Raw genomic sequence first — 22,713 nt, 5'->3', positions numbered from 1 at the left:
TTTGGAATGTGGGAGAAAACCGGAATGCCTGGTGGAAACCCACGCAGGCACGGGGAGAACATGCAAACTCCACACAGGCGGGTCCGGGATTGAACCCGGGACCTCAGACCTGTGAGGCCAACGCTTTACCAGCTGAGTCACCGTGTTGCCTTTGTTAATATACATAATCATAAATAACTAAAAAATGGCCATGATTTAACCTTTGCAGATTAGCATGCTCTGGATAACGGAGACACAAAGTATAAAGATGCTTTTAAAAAAAAAATCTGATTTTGACAGGATGTTTACAATGACTTGGACAATTATCCTGTTAGGTCAATGATATAGTCCACGCAATTTATCATGATCATGATTGTTCTATGAAAATGAGTTTGAAAGTCGAAGAATTGACAAGCAAATGTAACATAAAGCGGAAGGCCAATTTTGAGTTGAGTTGGGATCCAAAGTGATACATTTAACTGCCCACAAATGCTCAGCGTTGGTGTTTGCACAGCATTCTCAGACGTATGGAAGGCCTGAAATATTCAGTTAAACGTTTGCAAGTTCACTGATTTGCACTGCTTTGGGGAACCCGGCCTCTGTTATCTGCTGAAAAAAGATCGTTCTTCACAGTTGGTTTGTGCTCAAATCAAATCACTGCCAGACGCCTTGTGGTTGCTTAGTGCAAAGGAACTTTGTTGACCGGAATTGTGGAGCTTCTTTTAGACAAAAATAGTGCTTTACCGCTATCTTCTGGTAGCTTAGTGCTAAGGAACACTGTTGAAGTGTGTTGAGTAGTTTCATTTTGATAAAAGTAGTGTCTTTCCAACATTTTTTTGTCACTTATAGGCAAAAGAAAGTAGTATAGACAAATGTAATCCTTTCGGGGGAGGTCCTCAATTATTCAAAAATATATTGAATTTCTGGGAGGACTTTGTCCATATGCGGTGTAACACTTGACTGATCTATAAGTAGTTTGTTGCTAAAAACACACACACAGCTGTCTCTGGCATGGTTAACAGAGCTCACCTATTTTCGCGAGTTAAAATTGATTTAAAAGAGAGCAAACTAGTCTAAAGTCTCACATTTGGTGGCGGGAATGCAGCCCAGAACAGTTTTCAAACGTGTGTGCATACACTGCATCATTAAGATGATTTGCATCCATCTGCAAGCGTAAATCAAACTTGTCGCGTGCAAACTCCTAAAGCTTGGTCCTTCCTTTGAGTCTACGTGGCGTCGTCCGTCGCCCCCCCCCCTTCCCACCCTCGCCCCCGGTCCGCCGCTGTTTAAATGGGCCAAGTTGAGACGCGGTCTTGTTTGGTCTGCGTCTGTGAACTTCAGCCTGACTCCACACGCACGCAAGCACACACTGGCGGAAAAAAAAACACAAAACAAACCAAAAAAAGTTAAGCTCGTTGGTTTCTAAAATGCAACACAAATGTTTACTAAGAGCAAATGTAATTTACAGGTTTCGCGTAGAAACGAAACACAAGTGACACCCCGGAAATAATTTCCAGTTCAGGCGAAGGCAATAAATCATTAAAAAAAAAATAAAAAAAACGGGGGCGGGGGCAAGGCGCCCCTTAATGATCCCAGTATGCAGCATCACGTCCGCATGTCAGGTATGAGCGGAGAGCGCGTGTGGGTGCGTGTGGGAGGTGGGACGCTGTAGGGAGCTGCGGGGCCGGCGGAGAGCGCTGCCGCCACTGCTGAATGGGAATCTCTCCGGCAACTCCAGCAGACCGCTGTCTCACCCGCGCGCTCCGCGTCCTCAAAGCAAGCGGCGCGTCTCCAAGTGCGGCGAGCTCGCTCAGTAGCTCGGATCGGACGTCCACCCTCCAAGCACTTGTTCTCGGCTGGCGGCGCGAGACGGCAGCATGCCCGCCATCAAGAAGGAGCGCCCGGACGGCGACGAAATGGCTTTGGCCGCCTTCAACCGCTCCGAATACTTGGCCCCTGTGCCGGTGGTGACCCCGCACCCGCCGCCTTACGAGCACATTTTGGCCCACCACCGCGCGTACATGGGGCTGCACGACTCCACGCTGCATCACCAGCACATCCAGCACGCCACGGACGACTTAATGCTCGAGCGCTTCTCCTCCATCCCGGACTTCCAGCCCTTCTTTGACAACGGCGAGCCCTGCATCGAGGTGGAGTGCGGGGAAAACAAGGCTTTGCTTTACATTAACAAACTCTGTCAAGGCAGCAAAGGACCCTCCATTAAATACCGGGGCGAGTGGCTCACTCCAAACGAGTTTCAGTTTGTCAGTGGCCGGGAGACGGCCAAGGACTGGAAACGGAGTATTCGACACAAAGGTAAGCCGTGGGGGGCATCTGCGGGACAGGATGAATGTATTTGGTGCTCCGTGGAGCGATTTGACGAGGGGAGGCGAAGTTTCTCTCCACTTTACGAGAGGAAGAGTCCGGCCGGCGTGCGCTTCGCCCGGCGTGGTCCCGCGTCCCAAAAAACGGGGCAACTTCATGACTTTGATGCGTCTTGGTTTCTGCACGTTTCTTAAAAGCATTTTTGTCCGCTTTCTGTATTGAATCGAGAGCTGCAGTTTAGGTCGGGATTCCCAAACTGAGGTGCGCTCACCCATGGGGGTCCCCGTTTTGTATAATCATAACATTTTTCAACTCCCCCGCCCCCTGAAAAAAAAACCCAACACATTTTGGTGATTAAAAGGTGATATCCGCATGATTTAATATAATCCAACTTGGCTTCAAAAATGGCTTAATTTAGATATTTTGGGGCGAGGGGGCACATCAACTGTGCCATTGGGCGCGTGACTAAAAAAAATTGGGGATAAACTTCTTTTTTTCAGCCATGTGAGATATGAAAACTAGCATTTCTACCACATTGAAATCAGCGTGAGGTGACGCGCTCAGATGTGTTGGTGGAGAGATCAACCAAATATGAATAACCTTATAGGTACTTCTGCAGGATAACCAACATGGCCGTCACTGGGGAGGTACCGAAAGCAAAAGAATGATGATCCTTACTGGTGACCTACCTGGATATATTAAAACAAAACATGTTGCTGCTACCCTATCGGCTGATGTGTTCAGGTGGTGCGTTCATGTTCTTTTCTCCTCGCTCAGAGCGTCTCGTTTGTTTGTTTTACAGGGAAAAGTCTCAAGACGCTCATGTCCAAAGGAATCTTACAGGTGCATCCTCCCATCTGTGACTGTCCAGGTTGTAGAATCTCCTCTCCCGTGGTAAGAATATTTCATCTCCTGTCATGAAATCCAAAGCATTTTTGTGTGTTTTTGCACTGACGTAGAGAAGCTACATTGGTTCTATTGGTAGCTTTGAGCTTGTTTGTACTGAGTATGAACACCTCCCCACACACACACACTTTTGTCCTGCCTTGGGATTGAGGACACATGTAAGAACTGTCAAGTTTTCATTTTTCTCATTTTCTTGGATGTTTTGTCCTTCAAAGTCATTTTTCTGCAAGCTTTACTGTCCAGTTGGCCAGGATGAAGTCTGGAGTGGTAAACCTCGATCTGGCTTGCGTTTCCGTCTTGGATGTGGAGGCGGGATCACGATACTTTTCTCAGCTATATTAATCGTGTGACCCCCCCCCACACCCCCCCCAACACTCCAATACATGAGGAATGTGACACGGGTTAGTCCTGATGTTATGCATAAACGAGAAACACACTTTGTATTATTTCCAATGTGTCCCTTTGTCGCACAAGACTGACCTCTCAGTCACTCAATCACTAGACGGCAATGCGTCTTTGCTCTGCCCACTGCCGTCCGTAATCGGCAAGGTGCCAAAACGTATGAGAGCGAAACTTGTGAAAAAAGGTGAAGCAAATTGAACGGTTTTCTGTCAACTCGGACTGAAGAGCACCTCATCTAGTTCGTTGTGTGAGAAAGCACCAACAGATATTTCATCGCTGTTTGTGTTTTCGTGCAGTTCCATGATGGGTAAGCGTGTTTCGGGCGCGACGCCTTTGTTTATAACCTTTCCGCCGAAGACCCTACAGGCACACTGTGACAGATTTGACAGTAATTTTCTCTCAGCGTGAATACCGAATGCACTTCCAGCCTTTCAAAGACGCCGAGCATCAAACGGCCATTTATCCAGAGACAGCGAGCTGTCTGGCTTTGTGCGTGTGCACACGCGTCTGTCGCGTTCACTGTCGGTCACCGTTCAGTCGGACTCCTCACCTGGCTGACAAGCTCTTATTTGCCCGCTCCGCCCCACCCCGCAGGGCCCGACCGGGGGCCGGCGCCAAACCTGAAGGCCTCGCAGATGTGTCACGATGACGGCGTTGACTTTCTGTGCGCGTGTCAGCTTCGCACAAGATCTCGCGCACACGCAAAGGCACACCAGATCTATTCACACAGGTGTGCTGCGGTGTGGGTCTGCAAGTGTGTGTTTTCATCACCACAGAGCGCATCTGTTGTCGCTCCCGAGGCCTAATCTTGAGGGAAGTGTGTAAGAGGCTTAGCGAGCTACTGAATGTGGCTACCGCTGATTATTGTGTGGGAGACACGCAAGGCGAAGGCGTGTTAGATAAGTCGGAGTTGTTTGAGTGATACAGGTAAACTGGTGACATTTTCACAAGAGCACAGATTTCGGCCAGAGAGGGGAGCTAAGGGCCGGGGAAAGAGATGCAAAGTTGGATTTCTTTCTTCTTCAGAGGATGTGATCATCTCAGCATGTTTGCATGTGTTTACACTCAAGGGTTGGCTTTATCGTTGATTGACTTTCTGGCTTGACTCGGCACGTATTCTTCAACCTCAATTTGCAGACGTGATGGAGTGAAACGTCGCTATTGACGTAAGCGGGCATACGAGACTCCGAAGGTTGTTGTTGTTATGCTCCTGGTTTCCTTGTCTGGCGGTGAAGCCTGAAGTTTAACCCAGCAAGCGAATACCACCGTGACGCCTTAGGACACCCACGTGCACAACGTGCACACACACACACACACAGTCATACACACTCCCACTCGCACGCACACGCAACCTAAGAATGTCAGCAGTTTCACGCGAGGGCGGCGAGGGTGAGACGGCGGAGGGAAGGCAGCGGGGCTTCTATGGCGTCGTCCACCCCCCCCTTCGCCCCCGACTCCCCTCAGGGCATGGCAGCCACCACTCCCCCCCCCATCCCTACATCCCTCTCTCCCTCCCTCTCACACACTATATGCCTGCCTACTGACACAAATTACCTCATGCAGACATTTATTTTGAAAGTTTGACAGCTGAACTTTAAGTGATCTCGCTTGGCTATAGGCATGAGGCGAGCATTCGGAAAAGGAGTATGTGTGTGTGTATGTGTGTGGGGGGGGGGAGGTGGCTGTGCAGCTGGTGGGAAGACGTTCCACCTGCCTGCTGAGACCTCATGGAAGCTAATTGCAGCGTCAGCGCCGACTCGAGCTTTTTGTCATGTTGGCACACAGACACTTGACAGTTAGCGATTAAATGAAATGTGGAATGTCGCGTGTGCACACTTGATTGATTGATAGGCTGTTGACTGATTCCACCTTCGCGTCACATGTGATCATCAGGATCAAATCATTACATACGAAATATATGTACTGTATTACTGCTTCCATATAAGACAGGTACTTTCCTGCAGAAGTTTTATCCTGCGGGCCTCGCCGTCAATGTGGTGTTTGTTCACTTTTATATGTGCACGTCTGTGTGCGTGTGCGGGCGGGTGAGCTCAGGGTGGCCGGCTGATTAGCAAGCTGCGTGTGCGTGTTTGCGTCTCCTCCCGGGAGAGCTCGGCTTCCTCTACTCTGTTATTTCAGCGGAACTGGCGGAGGATGGGAGGAAATTACAGTCGCCTCCTCTGGCTCATAAAGCCCCCCCAATCATGCCCCCCCCCTTCCTATCATCGCAAAACGGAATTAAACCCACGCGTCCACAAACATCTGTGGAAATAGCCACAAACACTCTTGTGCTCGAAAATAAAAGCTAACTCTTGAGGTGGACTCTTCGTTCATTCGATGGGCTTGTGTTCGCATGTGAGTTGCTGAAGCTATGTTGCTATGGTAACGATGGAACATGCCAATAGCTGAGAAGTGTGCAGGATTGTGGTTACGTCGAGTAGTTTGTGCACTTTGAGACTAAGTGAGACTCCGAGCATGTGCTCCTTTAAGCACACCGATGGAGACCAAAAGTAATTTTGACGCATCCTGTTGTTGTTGTTTTTAGGGTTGGAGGGGAGTGGTCATATTAAATTCATGCTGCCCAGTAGTTGGGTTATGTATGTAATGATTGGCTTTAAATGGGGACTTTGTAAAATGCTCAATGTATGCCTGAAAAAGCATAAAATAGCAAATATTGTCACAATATATTGAATATTTATTTTTTTGTATTGTTTTAGGTTGAGGGTTGCATGAGCCGAGAGATCTACATATATTTTGGTGATGGTCGATCCCATGGACATCCAAGCGATGTTAAGCCTTGTTACATTAAGCGATTTCAGCTGTCCGTAAACAAACTGTGAGAGCTTCCCACTGTTACTCAAAATTTGAATGTTGTCCGACAGCAGAAACAAGTTGGAGGCTGGTTTGCCCCCCCCCCCCGCCCCCGCAATCAAAAACAATGGCGATTGTTGTGAAAACGCTTCTTCCCAGCGTCTCTGTGCGCCTGCTGTTCCAACACGTGACTTCTGCCAGTTGTTGACGTCACATCGGGCCATCATAGACACTCGTGTCCCATCTCGTGCAATACTTCACCGATGAACTCCAACAACCTGACTTGAGATTTTTTCGGCAAGATGGTAGAAATCCTGCATGGTCAGAACAATGCCTTAAACGGCTTATCGTATGAACAACTTTTTGATATTTATGGACGTAAAAAAATGGTGGAAAGTCAGATAATGAGTTAAATTTCTGGGAGATGAATGAGGGCAACGTGTGTTTATCTTGGCTCTTTTTTGCACGACGTAAGTGATGATTGAAAATGATTGCATTCCATAGAGGTGGTGTGAGCGTGTGCGTGACTAAACCTCATCAAAGTGTTTGTCTAACCCTCGAGGATGTGTTGTTTTAGTTGTGTTTTTGATTAATTGTGCCACCGCATGTCATGAAACTCAGTTCAGGTGTGTTTGTGATACAACCTTGTCTTTGCCTCCACTTCCGCCGTCACCAAGATCCAGTAGCAACCTGTCTGGAAAGCTCCCCCACGGTGGTCTCGGCGGTCCAATCCAAACACGCAGGCGGCGGCAGAACGAGGGAGGAGGAGGGGAATGAGGGGTGTGGGGGGGTTGAGACAAGAGGGACAGGGGAGCGTGAGAGGCGCGTTGGCACGCTTGACTGCACCACCGCTGACCTCCCAGCGCCGCTCCAGCACGACGCCCCCTCCCCGCTCCCCTTCCCTCCGCCTCACCGCCCTCTCGCCCTCTGTGCACCGCCGCCCCCTCCCGTCACCGCAAACCCCCCTGCAGCAAAGCATCCCCACCCTCCCCCCTTTTGCCCTGTGCCGCTCCATTGGGCTGAAACTGCCGCTCGGCTCAGCGCGTGGGGGCCAAGGGTGCAGATGAATGTGTGTGTGTGTGTGTGTGTGTGTGTGTGTGTGTGTGTGCAGGAAGGTGGGGGACTTGGTCGCATGCTTGCCTGCCCTGCAATGCTTTTCTCTCTTTGCCTCCCTCACAAAAGCCTTAAACAACAACAAAGTTTTGTCAGATATAGGACAGAATCACACTTATTGGGAAAGATATGTATATTTGATGGTCGGTGATTCCTAATATTTTGGCAGGCATAGAAATAGACCAAAATAAATGGAAAAAAATGGGCATCTTCGACCAAAATTATTCATGTGATTAGGTTCAAACTTGTATTTTATGTATTGATTTATGTTAACACAGTCACCACAATTAATAATTCAACTATTAAGAAAGGAGGTGAAGGGAGGCTACTGTGGGTATAAAAAGTCAACACACTCTTGTTCTAATGGCAGCACTTTGGAAAGAGAAGGAAAAGGGCTGGGAAAAAGGGGGAAAGTCAGATTTCAAAGTAATGGACAACATTGATGTCTGGGAGGATATTTTTATTTGTTTTTGTTGTTGTCACGTCCCATCGGAACGGGGGTAGGACCCAAATGCAGGACTCGGACGATGCAAGGTAGTTCAAGGAGAAACGTTTATTATATGCCGAGGTCGGGGCTCGAGCAGGCAGTCCGGTGCAGCAGCGGTAGTGGGGACGTCGGGCAAAGAGAGCAGGTGAGCGGGCAGGCAGGAGTCGGTACACAGGAGAACGATCAAGGCAGACAGAAGTATCAAAGGAGTTAGGCTTACAAGGTTGGTCGGAGAACAGGCGAAGCTCGGTACACACGGGTTGTCGATCAGGGATACGAGTGCTGGAACGGGACATGAAGATCAACGAACTGGCACCGGCCAGTTGTCATCGCGGTCATATAAATCCACAGCATAATCAGGCTGCATGAGCGCAGGTGTGGACCTCCCAATCAGAACAACCGCGCGGACACCCGCACAGCCCGGGCTGGAGCGGCAGGATCATGACAGTTGTTCATTATAATATTGATTAACCAAGGGTGGAAAAAAATCTGCTGCAGAAAAAAGTGCTCTTTTTCCATCCAGGGCAAAGGGCAGGTGCTTGTGCCTCACCAGAGCCTCTGTATGCACGTGCCTGTCTTTTGACTATTTGGTGGTACCTTGACTTCTGAGTTTTATTTGTTCCATCAGTATGCTCATAACTAAGTTTGCTCAATTCGAATATGTTTTCTCTTTTGAAATATCGTTAATTTGTTTCAGACTCAAGAAAGAAAACATAATTTTGGTTACCTGTGTACTATTAAAGAAAAAATATCACCATATGACATAAAAGTATAATGAAATGGGATAAATGAGAATATAAAGAAGTCAAAAGTGTTGGTGTTCCCCCAAGGAGTGTGGCCTCATAACTGACATCAGGAGTCAAAGTCAACTTGCGTCCTTGTGAGTTGCTCACATTTTGTTTTTGTGCGTTTTACTGTTTGTTCTCTTCAATTAATGGCTGGAAGTGCACCAGCAACTGTGGCTCCCCTAGCCCATATGCAAGGGCATCATGGTACCTTCATTTGCTCCGTTTTATTTATCACTATTCCAAGCCTGCTCTCGCCTCCCAATTTTGGCCTGCAACGCAAAGAAATGAATCGACCGAGTGAACTGAAAGAACACAAGTTTGAGAACTCGAAAGTCAATGTACCACTATACAGTACTTGGAAATAAGCACATACTTCATCTTCGTGAAGTAATTAGGAAACGTGTATCCCTCCAGTCACCTGTGGATGGTCATGTGCCATGATGATATTTCGAGGGTTGGTTTCATAAGACGACTTCATTATCAAGTCGATCCCTGTTCGTACTGCACTTATTATACAAGACGGCCATTATCATGTTTTATACAACAACAACAACAACCGAAAACAAACAAACAAACAAACGAAAAACACCTGCTCATTGTCTTGAGCGAAACTGGCTCTGACGGACATGTGTTGCTGGAGACGCGTTATAAGCACAAATGCTCAGCGATGAATGTTTTGACTGTGACGTGTTTGGGCATGCATGTTCAGACTGAACACCTAACAAGTGTGGACACCCATCCACTTGTAAATGTTTAAACGGCGGCGATAGCGAATAATTTTAAGAAAAATGTCCCCTTTCACACCCGTTTGCAAAAACTGTATGGGTAAATATGTGACTGTCCTTTTCGGTTATTACAAGATGGTGGCATTTTCCTTCCTCCTGTCCCATTGTTTTCTGTACATTGATTTTTGCAAAATAGCGGAGACACTCGCGCTAATATGAGCGTCAGGATTTCTAGAATGAGTTGGGCCAGTTTGTCTCGGTAACTGGCGGAAAGAGGACAAAAAATGTGGTTGGTCCCGACAGTGATCTCATACGGTTGAAGTCATCTGCAGTCCGCACAGCCATTTTTCCATCACTGTACTTGTGCAAAGTGGGTGAACAGCTGGCTAACCTCATGCTACGAAGGGAGTCGTGCGATTATGTGGGCCCGTGGTTCTTGTGGTTCTTCTTCTTTGAGCACAGCTGAGAATACACACATCGCTTTATTGTAAGCATTAGCAAAAGTGCGGAAATGGCTCCTTGATATTGTTTTTGACAGTCGGCGACCCTTTGAAAGTGCGTCGCACAGGACTGAAGCGGAACCGCAACGACGTCACGCACATAATTGCAATTATTTGTGATAAATTAATTGCAAAGATTCGGCTGGATTGGGTTCATTTTTAAAATCGACTTGTCAAAACACAACCGCACTGTTGCTTTTCTGTCATATGTCGTGACTAAACTATGCTATGTTGCTCGTAGCTCGTACTGCTGTTCTGCCATGTTCTTTTTGGTCACAGGCCTCAATGTATTTGTGCCTCGCGCGTCGTAAAGGTCATGAGTTGTGTGCAATGCTAATGCGTGTTTTTGTAAACAAGCAACTACTTTGGGATGACAGCAACAGTTTTATCAAATGTATTTTTTTCCTTTGTGAAACGGCACAACCCTCCGTATCCACATCTTTCTAAATTCTCAACACGTACTTGTGGCACTAATAACCTATTTCAGACACACATTATCCGGAATATCAAGTAAATCATACCAGGCGGATTAGACGGTTAGCTGGGGAGAAATGTGGTTACCGAAACCTTGTAAACACTTTAATCATACTACTACTTTAATCCGGTTATTGGCAGTAATCAGGTTACGTCGGCCATGTTTGCATAATGAGCGATCTCAATCTAACTGGCGAGCGGCTAATCACCAGTCAGGCACGAACCTGTGAAAATGTCACCACGGTTTCCACGCGGTGGGGCCAGACATGAGGTGGCGAGACTAAACAAAATAAGAATTTGTACGTGGTGATGAAGTGGACCTCGAGCTTGTACACAGAGGACATGGTGTTTGTTTTGGCCTTTTTTCAAAGCTCTTATTTGAACGTGGTAATGACCACCTCACCCCACCCTCATGCCTTCTGCACAGCCACCCCCCCCCTTCCCCTCTCTTTCCCTGTCATCTCCCCACCGCCGCCCCTTCCCCAAAGCGCTCACGCCAAGTCGGCCGCCATCCCGCCTCCACACACACACATACACACACGGCGAGGTAACGGCAGACAGGCGCGTGACTCATTAGGCATTCGTCCCCTAGGGAGTTGCCGGGGGGCGCGTGCGAGGGGGAGCGAGCGCCGCAGCTGCAGGAATGTCACGGGCGGCTACCACAGTGTGCGTGCGTGCGTGCTTGTGTATGCGTGTGTGTGTGCGTCTCTGTGTGAGGGTGTGAGCTTGCTAATGCTGCTTGGAGCCAGCGGCAGGCTACCTTTCAGGAAATAACGCAAAGGAAGTGAGGGAAAGAAAAAAAAAGAATGAAGAAATAACACCCCTACTATTGGCTTTTTCCACCAAGAGCGCAGTTGAAAGTCAGAAATAAATATAGAGAGATTGATTGCTTTATAATCACCGTTTGAATTTAACCGCTTTTGCGTGCCAAAGTTGTGTATCGATTAAAAACAAGGGTGGTTTTGTTGCTCCTGAGCCATGCCTTGACTAAAAATTCATCAGTCCATGATGACGTTGAAAGATATACAATAATAGATGGACAAATAACTGTATGTTCTTTTACTTTGCTTAAAGGGGAAATCTACTGGTTTGCATTAACAATGTATCCAATAGGTCATGTAATATGTACTCTATTTTGACAGTGTGATGTTAAATCCTCTCATTTAATAGTGTTTTGAGAGTATCGGTAGCAGTATCGGTAGCAGTATCGGTTGACCTTCTTCCCGATCAACTGCTATTTCTTCATCAGATGGGGATAAATCCGGGAAATCAGCGCTGGGCATAAATGGTGTCCCATGTAATCGAGCCTTAGTTGTGGCACGTAACACGTCACATCTGTGCACGTAGGTCATGTGACTCGCGAAAATGCTGGCGCCGCTGAAAATTCGCAATTGTTGATAAAAATGTTCTCAAAACACTATTAAAATGAGAGAGGATTTAAAATCATATTGTCAAAATAGGGTACATATAACATGACCTATTGGGTACATTGTGAATGCAAACCAATGGATTTCCCCTTTTTAAGCACCAGTTGAATGCTTTTCTCTGTGGTACAATCCTCACGACACACATTCCTGACTGGAGCCTTCCTCAATTCAAGTAATACTATGTAATATTTAACCTTCAAATGACAGTGTTACGATCATTTAGATGGGTCACAGGCTGGAAATTGTACAATTGCGTCTGTCGGGTTGCCGTGTTGGAACAGCCAGTACAGTTTTTGGGGTGTGTTACGAGTACTGATCCCATTGTTACCATTGAGAGTTGAGCAGTACTTGTGCAAACTGTTTGCACTCAAATTAATTATCGTAGACCATTTCAATAAAGATCAATGAAGTAGGTTCGTAACCTAATCTAACTCTAGCTAAGTATTTAACAGAGGCATTCACTAGCATCAACATGACTTCTGACTATGTTTGTCCCTCCTCCTTCAACATGAAGTCTCGCTTGTCACCAAATGCTCATTGACAACTACATATACACCGACACTTGTGGCAAAACTGTACATCTTTCATCCTCCTTGTACCCGTTAAAAACACCGAGATAAGATACTACTATTCTGTGAACACTGTGTATCTAAATTAATTTATGTAACAATATTAGATTCAATTAACACGCGTTTAAAGCAAAATTGCAAGACGTAATAGCATTCTCAGACGTAACTACTTGAACTCATGCACACTATTAAAGCAATAGTCTCAGGGCATCATTGTTGCCAAAACGTAATCAAAACACTTCCACTTTATATCACCGTGTCTGCCCGTGATGTTAGAATGTTTTGTTAGTTTAGCACACTTTGTTATTTTCTTGGGTTCCTAAATCTCTCATGACATCTTTCAGTTTGAAGGTGGAACACTCTGTCTTAAAAGGAGCACCACAATTATTGCTTGCTTTTCTTTTTAATCCCATTCATTGGGCTTCAAGAGACTTTCAATTAAAAAAAAAATCTCATCAAAACATCACATATGCACATTTAAATACCCTTGTTAACTTTTTCAATAAAGTTTTACATTTTTTTTCTGCTATTATAATTGCTAGTGTTGTTTATAGCTGAAAAAAAAAGAATAGAATCCAAATAAAATAAGCGTAAAAGATTAACAGGGTGTGGTTATGTCATGCATTGAGATGGCAGCACTGGACGTACTCGTTTTAGGTGATAACAAGAAGTTGTACAGTACTTCCTATTCGAATGTCATATTTACATTTGGACTTGAGCGCCCGTGTGATAACCACACAGCGTATCAAACTCGTGGCTTTGAATGGTTTTCAGGTCGTGCTGTCCTCTGCTGAACGGCAAAAGCTGCGTGTGAGTTTTTTTTTTCATGTCTGAATGCAAAGCCCAGATATTTTGGTTGGCTGCTCGACTGTCAGTGAGAACGCGTGGGAGGCGATATTCATAGTGGTGCTTTTAGTGGGACTTTTATGAGAGACTTTTTTCCACGTCTGAAAGGAGGCTGACCACACACAGTAAGGTTGCCTCAGCACACAAAACACACAGTAATGTGTGTGTGTTCATGTCCTTCCTTTTAGGGTTCCTACGTGGGCTGCCAGAGGTGTGTTTTGCTCTGTGTTTTTACTTTGGCGAGCCCTCCCCCATGTTGCGGAAGTGTTGCCGGAAGCGGTGGGAGCTCAACCCAAGTTCTGCGTCAGTGCCACTAAAGAAAGAATTGGGGCTTTCCGGGAGAGGCGAGGGCGGGCGTGCATGGGTGTTGTTGGGGGGGACTGTCAGCCTGGCCATGTCACAGCCAATGTGGTGGTTGTCTACACACTCGCATTGGCAGTCTTAGTCACAAGTGCGCTCAGACGAGCTATTCTTGTACTATACGCTACATTGCTGGCATGCTCTGAGTAAAATCCCCCGCTTTGCAGGGGAAACGCAATGTGTGAAGACCAGGAACAGGTGTGCGTTTGTGTGTGTAGGAGAGGAACGTGGGGCACGTGTGTATTTCCCTTTTAACAAGAGCAATAAAGCCACTTTGACTCTGAGAATTTGCATGGAACAGATGCGAGCGTTTTGGTCGGCCGTGCTTGACGTGATGTTGATTGGGTCCTGATTACGAAGCCTCGCGGCCTTCCCAACACCAACCAGCATCTCAAATTACAAAGCGGTCCACACGCTGACCTCTGGCATTCTCGCAGTACTTGTGGAAAGCGGCGACAGGAAAGGAGGAAAAGGGCAAAAGTGCTTTTTGTGTTGTGGCCAATGAAGGAACGGTAAAGGGAGAAATATGGCAGAAGTTTGTGGCCTGCTCATCCTGGGGGATGTTTTCACCCACCCCCTCTTTCCCTCCTCTTCCCGACTCTGTTTAATGTCTGCCATTTGAGACACTCCGGAGGGGCTGCACCTGTTTGCCTCTTGGCTAGGAGCCTCCAATTCCCTCCCGCCGCCGCCTGCCTGGCTGCCACTCACGCTGCAGCGCCTCCTGGGAGGGAAGGGGCGAGGCGAGGAGGGGGAGCCGAGAAGAAGGGAAGGGAACGGGGTGAGAGAGAAGAGCAGGATTGCGTGTGGTGGAAGGGATAGCCGGAGGGCTGGAAGGCGTCCGGCAGCCGGAGCGGAGATGTCGGCGTACAGAGAAAGCCAGAGACGAGGGAGGAATTTCACTTCCGTGTCCACTCTTTCCCAGCCACCTTCCTATTGTGGAGCTTGTTCTCGCAAGTTCTACTGCCCACCTTCTCTTCTCAACTTTTTCTTTTGTCTCTCTCATTCTCTTTGAGCCGTCACCTCTCTTGCAGAAACATGAATCCATTCTCCACTCCTTCTCCAACCGTCTTAAATTCCCTTCCTCTTTCAATATCCTCTTTTCTCCTAAGCGTTCCTCTTTTCCATTTACCTCTGATAGGACCATGTTGTGACAGCTAAAAGACCCCGAGCTTCACTTCCAAATGCGCTAAATGTTTGCGCTTGTTTTTTCCTTCGGTGTGAATTTTTCAAACATGATATCCACTCAGTGGCCACAACATTAGGCACACCGACAAAACCTCAAATACCAGTCCTGTATTGAAAGTAATTTGGGCCTAGTTGTGCTAATTGCCAAAATCTCTGACAAATTAGGTTAGCAATAAGTATATTATAGTTTGCAGTGAGGTAGAACTGCTTTACGGCCCAAATTGTTTCTCAGCAACCACTGTCATGAAAGGTGATTCAATGGCAACCAGAGTATAGCTATAACGTGCACACAGTATGCTTGAGAGGAAATGCTAACTTGTGGCAACAATGTTGGTATGACGTGTGCACAAAATACTATTTTGTGGCCACCAACCAGCTGTGAATTCGTACTGGATAGTTGGCTGAGCAAATCAAAAGCACCTTCTGTCGAATGTTAAGATAGAAGTACTGTAGAGGCCGGGGCTAAAGCTGCACAATGGATGGATGACATCATTTTATTTTAGCAGCTCCAAAGACATTCACCAAAGCTGGTCTTTCGGGTTCTTAATGAGACCAACAAAGGAAAAAGACACGATATTGTTGCGTTTTGCAGTTTCTACCGAAGGTATACTTTATTTGCTTAGACATCCAAGTTGTTTCTAGGAATATGAAACTGACAAATTAATATTTTGTGTGCATGTTAACCATAATTTGTCTTGTATAATCCACATTTCCCCCAGAAATGTGTCAAAAATCAATATTGCGCATTATACATGGGTCTGGAGTAAAAATGTAAGACAACTTTCACATTTTATGAATTTATGCCACCATCTAGAGGTTATGAAAAGGTGTAGCATACACTTTCATTCCAATATCCAATATACTTATTACTGCCAATATGTTGTCACACCCAGGGAGAATTTGTGATTTTTTTAAAAAATACGACTGATGATTGAACAACAACTATTATTAATTTCTTCACGGTTATGTTTAATGTTTTTGTTTAACGCACTTCTGAAATGCTTGACAGTTTGTTTCAAATCCCAGTAAAAGTAAATGTTATGTGTTTCACATGACTCTTCATGTTTTCTTTCAAGAATTGTACACATCTTACAAATTCAGCCTGCGCAATCAAACAAAAAAGCACAACTGTGTGATTTGTCAGTTAATAAATAATAGTACAACTTTGAATATCAAACTAAGAGCAAGTAAATAAAAAGAAAGTACTATGTGTTCAAATAAAGTGCTTAACTTCAGAATAATTATTTGGAAAATACCAATAAAATACAGATAATACTTCATGTTTTATCATATACATAGAAGCAAAACCATCCATAGTAAAAATTCATCATACACTGGTATAAGAGTTTTCTAGAATATCGAGGTCAACTTTGGGGGTGCATATTATGCACAAGAAACGTGTAGAATTGTGTGCACATTATAACTATGTTATAACCACAGTGAAAACATTTTGCCCCATTATGCGTCTGGGGCCAGATGTTTTTCAATACATTGGCCAGCTTGTTTAGTTATAAGAAATAGTCAAATATTAAATGCGGTAAACGGTAAATGGATTGCACATATATAGCGCTTCGTCTACACTGTCACCATGCCCAAAGCGCTTTACAAAGCCTCACATTCACCCATTCACACATCAGTGGGAGGCTGCTGCCACGGAAGGGGCTGCCAGCCCCATTTGGAGCAAATTAGGGTTCAGTGTCTTGTCCAAGGACACTTCGACATATGGACAGTCAGAGCTGGGATTCGAACCAGCTGCCCTTCGGTCACTGGACGACCCGCATGAGAAGAATCAAAAAGTGGCCTCGTACCCAGGCTGCATATGTTTTACATCACTGAATCAAATGTTTCATTGGAACTTCTGCATTTGTTGTCTTGGCATATTTAAAAAGTTCTGGCATCACTCCTGTTGTACAGAATCGAGGCCGCCTGGCTGAGAAGCGCACCATCCCGCTGCCCCCCAACCGGGTGGCCAAGAAGGAGCTGGCCTCCATCTTCAGCAGCGACGACAGTGAAGGGAGCGATCGGGCCAGTGGGGATCATGGCCTCATCAAGCAGGAGGACGAACTTCATTACAGCATCGTACGAAAGAGGTATGTCGCTGTCGATTGACTGTTAAGGCCTTGTGAGGCTCATTCTGCAGCATGTGTCGCAAGAACATAGTTTTGGCTTTTGCTCTAAAGCCTTGCAGTTCCTGTGTCAGTATGGCTTTCGTGCAATTTTCACATCATCCGAAGCGGCCCTCGTTGCTATGACCTCGTGTCATGTTATTGCACTTTTGTAGACTATACTCATCCTGATAGACATCCTTTCTTCCAGCCCATTTAACAAGATTGAGGATCTAAGCACACAAAGTGATTAATTAATGCAAACAGAATAAATTAGACTAGGATTAATGGAAGGAAGAAGGGGCGCTGCCCAGAGCAACCCTGCTCAAATTAAAAAGCGCACTGTCTGGCATCAGCAAATACATCCAACCAATGCTGGCACAATTCTGGTCATCACGTTTGGATAAAGTCCGAAGGTTTACAACTTATAAACGTTTCTGCGAGTCTGCTTGGTAAAAGAGTGGCTAGCTCTGCCGCCCCGCAACAAACAGGTTCCTGAGTTTGATACCAGTGCGGGCCACTCTGTAACACCTGACTGTGGAGGTTTTTTGTGTAAAGTTTGCACATTTTCACAATGCCTGCGTACATTGAGGATGTGTACTCCCGTTTCATCCCACAACTAAAAATATGTCAGGTTAATTTCCAGGAGCTGACACAAGATCTGCATTCGTTACATTGTTGCTGCCCACTGCTCCTCAGGGATGGGTTAAATACAGAGAAGTAATTCCGCGCAGGCACGGCAAGGGTCAGGGCGAGGTCATCTCACTCAGATGAGCCAAACACGCTGTTGCGCTTTGATGGATGAAAAATAGATGTAATTTTTCTCCCTTTACAACGAGTTCATGTGACTTTTTAGAAGAGGCGCCACATGAGTTTGAAGTGTGAACAAGCAGATTTTTTTTCTTTTAAATCCAACAGACTATGGATGAACACAATGCAGCGGCCGTTCATTGATTAACCTCAGAAAGTCCCCAGCAGCATTATTAGCAGCTTGCGCAAGCTCATTAGCGGAGGGGATGTTTTTCATGTCTTGAGACTTGCGTGTGACACAGCGGACAGCACACCAACTGTGACGCTTTAAATGGATCCACTAACCTCATTTAAGAGGGCTTCCCCTCCCCCTGACACTTGTGCCGCTGGCGTGTTAAGATGATAATGAATTTAAAGAACACTTATGACTAATATGTCAGGCTTTTACCCTTTGGAAAGGCGACGGACTCGCTGGAGCCGCAGCTCCGGTCTGTCCCGGGCATCCGTCTCGGTTCCGCTTTATCCGCCGATGCAGGTCTGGACGAAAGGGATAATGGGATGTCCAATCACAGAAATGCGATTTCCATTGACCGCAGCTTCATAAGTGAGTCGCAGAAGGGTCTTAACAAATTGGATTTGGCTATTGGATGTGAAAAATACAGGGCGCCTGCACGATTGTACTTGAGACGGCGTGTGTCTCATCAACGGTGGCTACGACGTGTGGCACGCTCGCATGTGACGACCTTCACCTAAATTCAGGCCCAATGTGTCAGTACGAAATGGACCATCTTAAGTTAACTTTAGACATCTCAATAGGCTGCAAAAGAGACAAACTTTTGCCTTTCTTTCTTCAGTTCTTCACTTTGTGTTCACTATTAGCTACAAGTGACTGAGTTAGGGTTAGGTTACGTTAGTTACAAATTGCATTTCTGTAGGAGGACTGGAGGATTGAGGATAATAACGCCAGTTAATACATCACTGCTGAACGTTGTAATCTCCAGGATCTTTTAGCAAGGGCACAAGAAGGAAGCTCCTTGATGTATCGCACTTAAAGTTCAGTAACATTTCAAGGACTAAATACTTGATGTTGTTAGCTTTGGAGGACAGTGGACCTTTGCATACTCGTGGTTGACTTTTTCTTCTTTTTTTATTAATTTTTTTCTTTTTCCCAGGTGAACTAACCCCCTAAAATCCATATTGGTGGGTTTATCGCCACTTTTTCCTATTTTTTTTTTTAGTTAAAAAAATTAAATGAAATATAAGTCACTCACGTTTGAAAAATGCATGGGTGTGGTCAGTCATACTTGCAGATAAAATTACAGGTGTGATTAGGGATGGAATCTCAAGACCTTAAAATAATTTACTGGATTGATATAACATAACTGTAAATTAAATATAAAATAAATAAATACATAACTAAAATAGAAAACAGAAATTTCAAACTCAGAAATGATAATTTCCAATTTCAACTGATATTAGTAGAACATGAAATAAAATGGAATTTTAAAATATTTCATCAATAAAAATTCTTGATCTGAAAAACTTTATCTGAAGAAAAGTTAAATGGTCTGGCCCATCAAGGAATACACACAAACAGTTTATACTCACAATGTTTTGAAGATGCTGAAAGTTTAGTTCAACATATTCGGTATTAGTGGCAACAAGCTAGCGATAGATTGGAACAAACATTCCTGTCGCCAATCGGGATGTATTGTTATAATCTAGTGTAATTTACGGCAGTACCTATTGTCAATCCATTGATGAAAGCCAGCAGTAGATGATCTAGATCTTCCTAAAGCATGTAGAGGGGAAAGGTTTTCAACTTCAAGTTAACGTGTACCATATGGAATATGACTGGTCGCATTTAGATATATGGACAGACTAGTCTAACGTTAGAATTTAGATCAAGTCAAAGTAAATCACAATTGCATGCTGATTATAGTTAGATACTGAAACATTACCTGTATTATATGCCAGAAATGTTTTCAATGTAACTCAGGGGTGCCCAGATTTGTTTCCCTCCAAGATCAAAAGCGCCTTTATGTCTGTGCGTATTGGCCACACCTGAATCAGGCGATGAGGTGGATTATAGTCTAACGTCTTTTTTTTTTTTTTTTTTTGGGCACGCCGTCATACGATCAACCAAAACTGCCTTGCGATCGATGCATTGAGCATCCCTGGTGTAACTGAATTTCCTTTGGCATGGCTCATGATGTTGATGACTTTTGATGTAAATGCGCTCGCAGTATGTCAAGCAGCTCGGAACATGTGCTTTTGGCATAAATTCCGAACATGCTCAGCACTGTTAACTTGGATTTCCTGTTTCCGGGTGAATACTGTTTTTTTAGGACCAGGCTTGTTTTGTTAACGTTTATGAAATAAACACGTAAATTAATGTCAAGACCACACAAAATAAGTGACATCTGTCAATATCTATTTTTTCTCCTCATAACAAATTTACACAACTAATATATATATAGCCACACACACACATTTATACTCACTCATCCTTTTTTTTCAAGACCATTGTAATGGCTGTCAATTATCCACAGATTTTAGATGTTTGCGGTCCATCCTGGTCCCTATCCCTCAGAAATAATAGTTTTATGCTAGCCAATGAAAAACACACAAACAAACAAAAAAGCCTATTTATTTTGATTTTTTTTCATTTTTCAGTTCATTTAAAATTGATTAAAAAGTGCTGACAAACAGTTAGGGTGATTACCCGGAAACCATGTCTTGAACCCGCTGATGTCTTCTGTTGCACCTCCTGAGGGGTGGGGGGATATACGAATACCCAGAACGCATCATTTGCCACTTAATCACCGTCATTTATGGGAAATGTAACATCACTAAATACTGACATCAAAAGCTGAGAAAGTGCCATAAGACCTATAGAACTTCAGAGAGCATAATAATCATACTAAATGTGACAAACCAGATATTAAAGACACTAGGGACCTTACTTGAATGAGCAAATTGAGTTCATGGTGCAAAGTACGTGGCACAAGTTCCAACTCATTTACTTTAAATTATGTATAATTTCCAATCCATCCATAGGCAGATTCATGCATAATTTGTGCAAATGACACCATTTGATTTTACTTTTTAAAAAACTCCCAAAATCAAAAGCTTTGTGAGTTTGTGTTTACCCATTCAAGAGAGAAAGCATTAAAGTCAGCAATATTTGGGGTTATTCACAGTGCAGTGCAACCGTTTGAAGGCTCGAACTTAAATGAATAGAATCATTGTGTTTTCTGAAAAACACGGGCCGTTTCGCGTAGGCTTGGTTTATATTTGTGCATTGTTGCGTTGTTGTCAACTGGTCCAATAACCAACCATATGGAAACAGCTTAGGCATAAGCTGTGTTCAAGATTTTGTCTTGTGGCAGGATTCAACAACTGTGCAAAACCTTTTTCCAGGAAGGGGTCACGGACAGTGTGAATTTACTGGAAATGTCTCTCTTCAGAGTGTTAATTAGTCAACTGGGGTGGCTTTATGGCTTTCTGGAAGAGCTTTTTTGTTTGCTGTCCTTTTGGGATCGTTGACGCTTGTTTTCCAAGGCAAAAAGAAGTTGCAAAAGTTGTATTTAAGTTGCTCTTGACTACAAGTAATACATTAATTCCTTCCAAAATCTCAAATTTTAAGGCAGCTTGTGACATGATACTCTTGGGCTGTTTTACTCCTTGCAGAATTTTCTCTAACCCTAACCCTTTCTTAAGGCTCCGTCACACCATGGCGTTCTGGTCAACGTCCTCTGAACATTTCAATCGTTCTATTTTTCAGCGTTCTCAAATGCGGATGACACACGCGTGTGATTAACGTGTGTCTAACGATGACTTAATGTGTGTCTAACGCACGAAAAGCGTGTAACAGCGACCAAATAAGATACCCCGAAAAACCATTAGCGTGTGCAAACGCGTCATTGGGGCGCGACAAGCGATTTGTCAATCTAAGACGAGTGTGTTGAGCGTGTGACCAATGGGTGAATAACAACAGAAAAGCGTTTTGCTGGCGTGTAATTTTTACAGTGGAACCGGCACTAAAACGTTGGAAAGTTCATAGTCAGTTGTTGTCGTGAGTTAGAACAGTGAGCATCATGGCGGCGAGAAGAAAAAAAGTTAGGGCGCGGACTTCAGCAACTAGCGCTGCTAGTAAGAAAGCTAAGCCTCTTTCATCACGAGCAATGTGTTTGGAGGAAAAACAACAGCAGGAGGAAGACCATGTCCGCGAAGTCACGCACCATGTGACATCCCCTGGCGATCCTAAACACCTTGCAAACCCCAGTGAGGACAGTCCGACAAAGAGACAGAGAAAGGATTGCAGGATCCTGGACCGGGCTGTTGAGGATAGTCTGGTGGAGTTTTTCCACGAAAACGAACTGCTGCTTTCTGGATCTTCCATTATAGGTGCTCTCTACTGGAGCTTAATATTAAATGGACCTTGCTTTTACAAAGCATCGGTTTATAGACCCATTTGCATGGAAGTTCGGGAAACGCTCGAATGATGCTCAATGGACACCAAACGACGTTCGTTTCACTTTGGTTACAAGCTGTGTGCGCTAGGGGATTGTTCAGTGGGCGTTGACAGGTTGCCAGTGAGTTGTTCACTGCAAAGCAAACGATTAAGTAACAACCAAGTAAAGCTAGAGTTACAACTGACTAACGATAGGCAAACGCGTGCAACCCTCGGCAAACCTTAGTAAAACGTTCTACGGATGTTCTTGAATGTTCTGCAGCGTTTAAAATTAAACGTTGATGAATGCTGGTCTCGGTGAGAACTTTTGTGCATGCTCAAAACTTTTTTTTCCGGACCGGCTTTCTCCGCCGATTCCCAGCGATCATTGACGTTCACTCGTGTGGAAACAACGCTACTCTGGAGCTATCCCGGCGACCGTGGGCTACTACCAACGGTTCCTCAAACGCTATAGGACGCTGGCCAGAACGTCATAGTGTGACGG

At 44.9% G+C, this 22,713-nt stretch overlaps 1 protein-coding gene across 3 annotated transcripts in view; it reads left to right on the top strand.

Annotated features, from left to right (window-relative positions):
* Positions 1-1,570: 1,570 nt before the first annotated feature.
* Positions 1,571-22,713, top strand: part of samd11 (sterile alpha motif domain containing 11) — a 59,510-nt gene continuing 38,367 nt past the window's right edge. Inside the window, exons 1-3 of one of the 3 annotated variants that reach the window (XM_061801725.1) lie at positions 1,571-2,295; positions 3,107-3,198; positions 16,812-16,987. In XM_061801725.1, coding sequence (XP_061657709.1) covers positions 1,857-2,295; positions 3,107-3,198; positions 16,812-16,987 — 707 coding nt within the window. In that variant the 5' untranslated portion in view covers positions 1,571-1,856. The remainder of the gene's footprint in view (positions 2,296-3,106; positions 3,199-16,811; positions 16,988-22,713) is intronic. The other 2 variants (XM_061801711.1, XM_061801718.1) reach the window with 2 other exon arrangements.

Source organism: Syngnathoides biaculeatus, chromosome 2 (assembly GCF_019802595.1).
Source record: "Syngnathoides biaculeatus isolate LvHL_M chromosome 2, ASM1980259v1, whole genome shotgun sequence".
NCBI lineage: Eukaryota > Metazoa > Chordata > Actinopteri > Syngnathiformes > Syngnathidae > Syngnathoides > Syngnathoides biaculeatus.
This window is presented reverse-complemented; position numbering and strand designations above follow the sequence as displayed.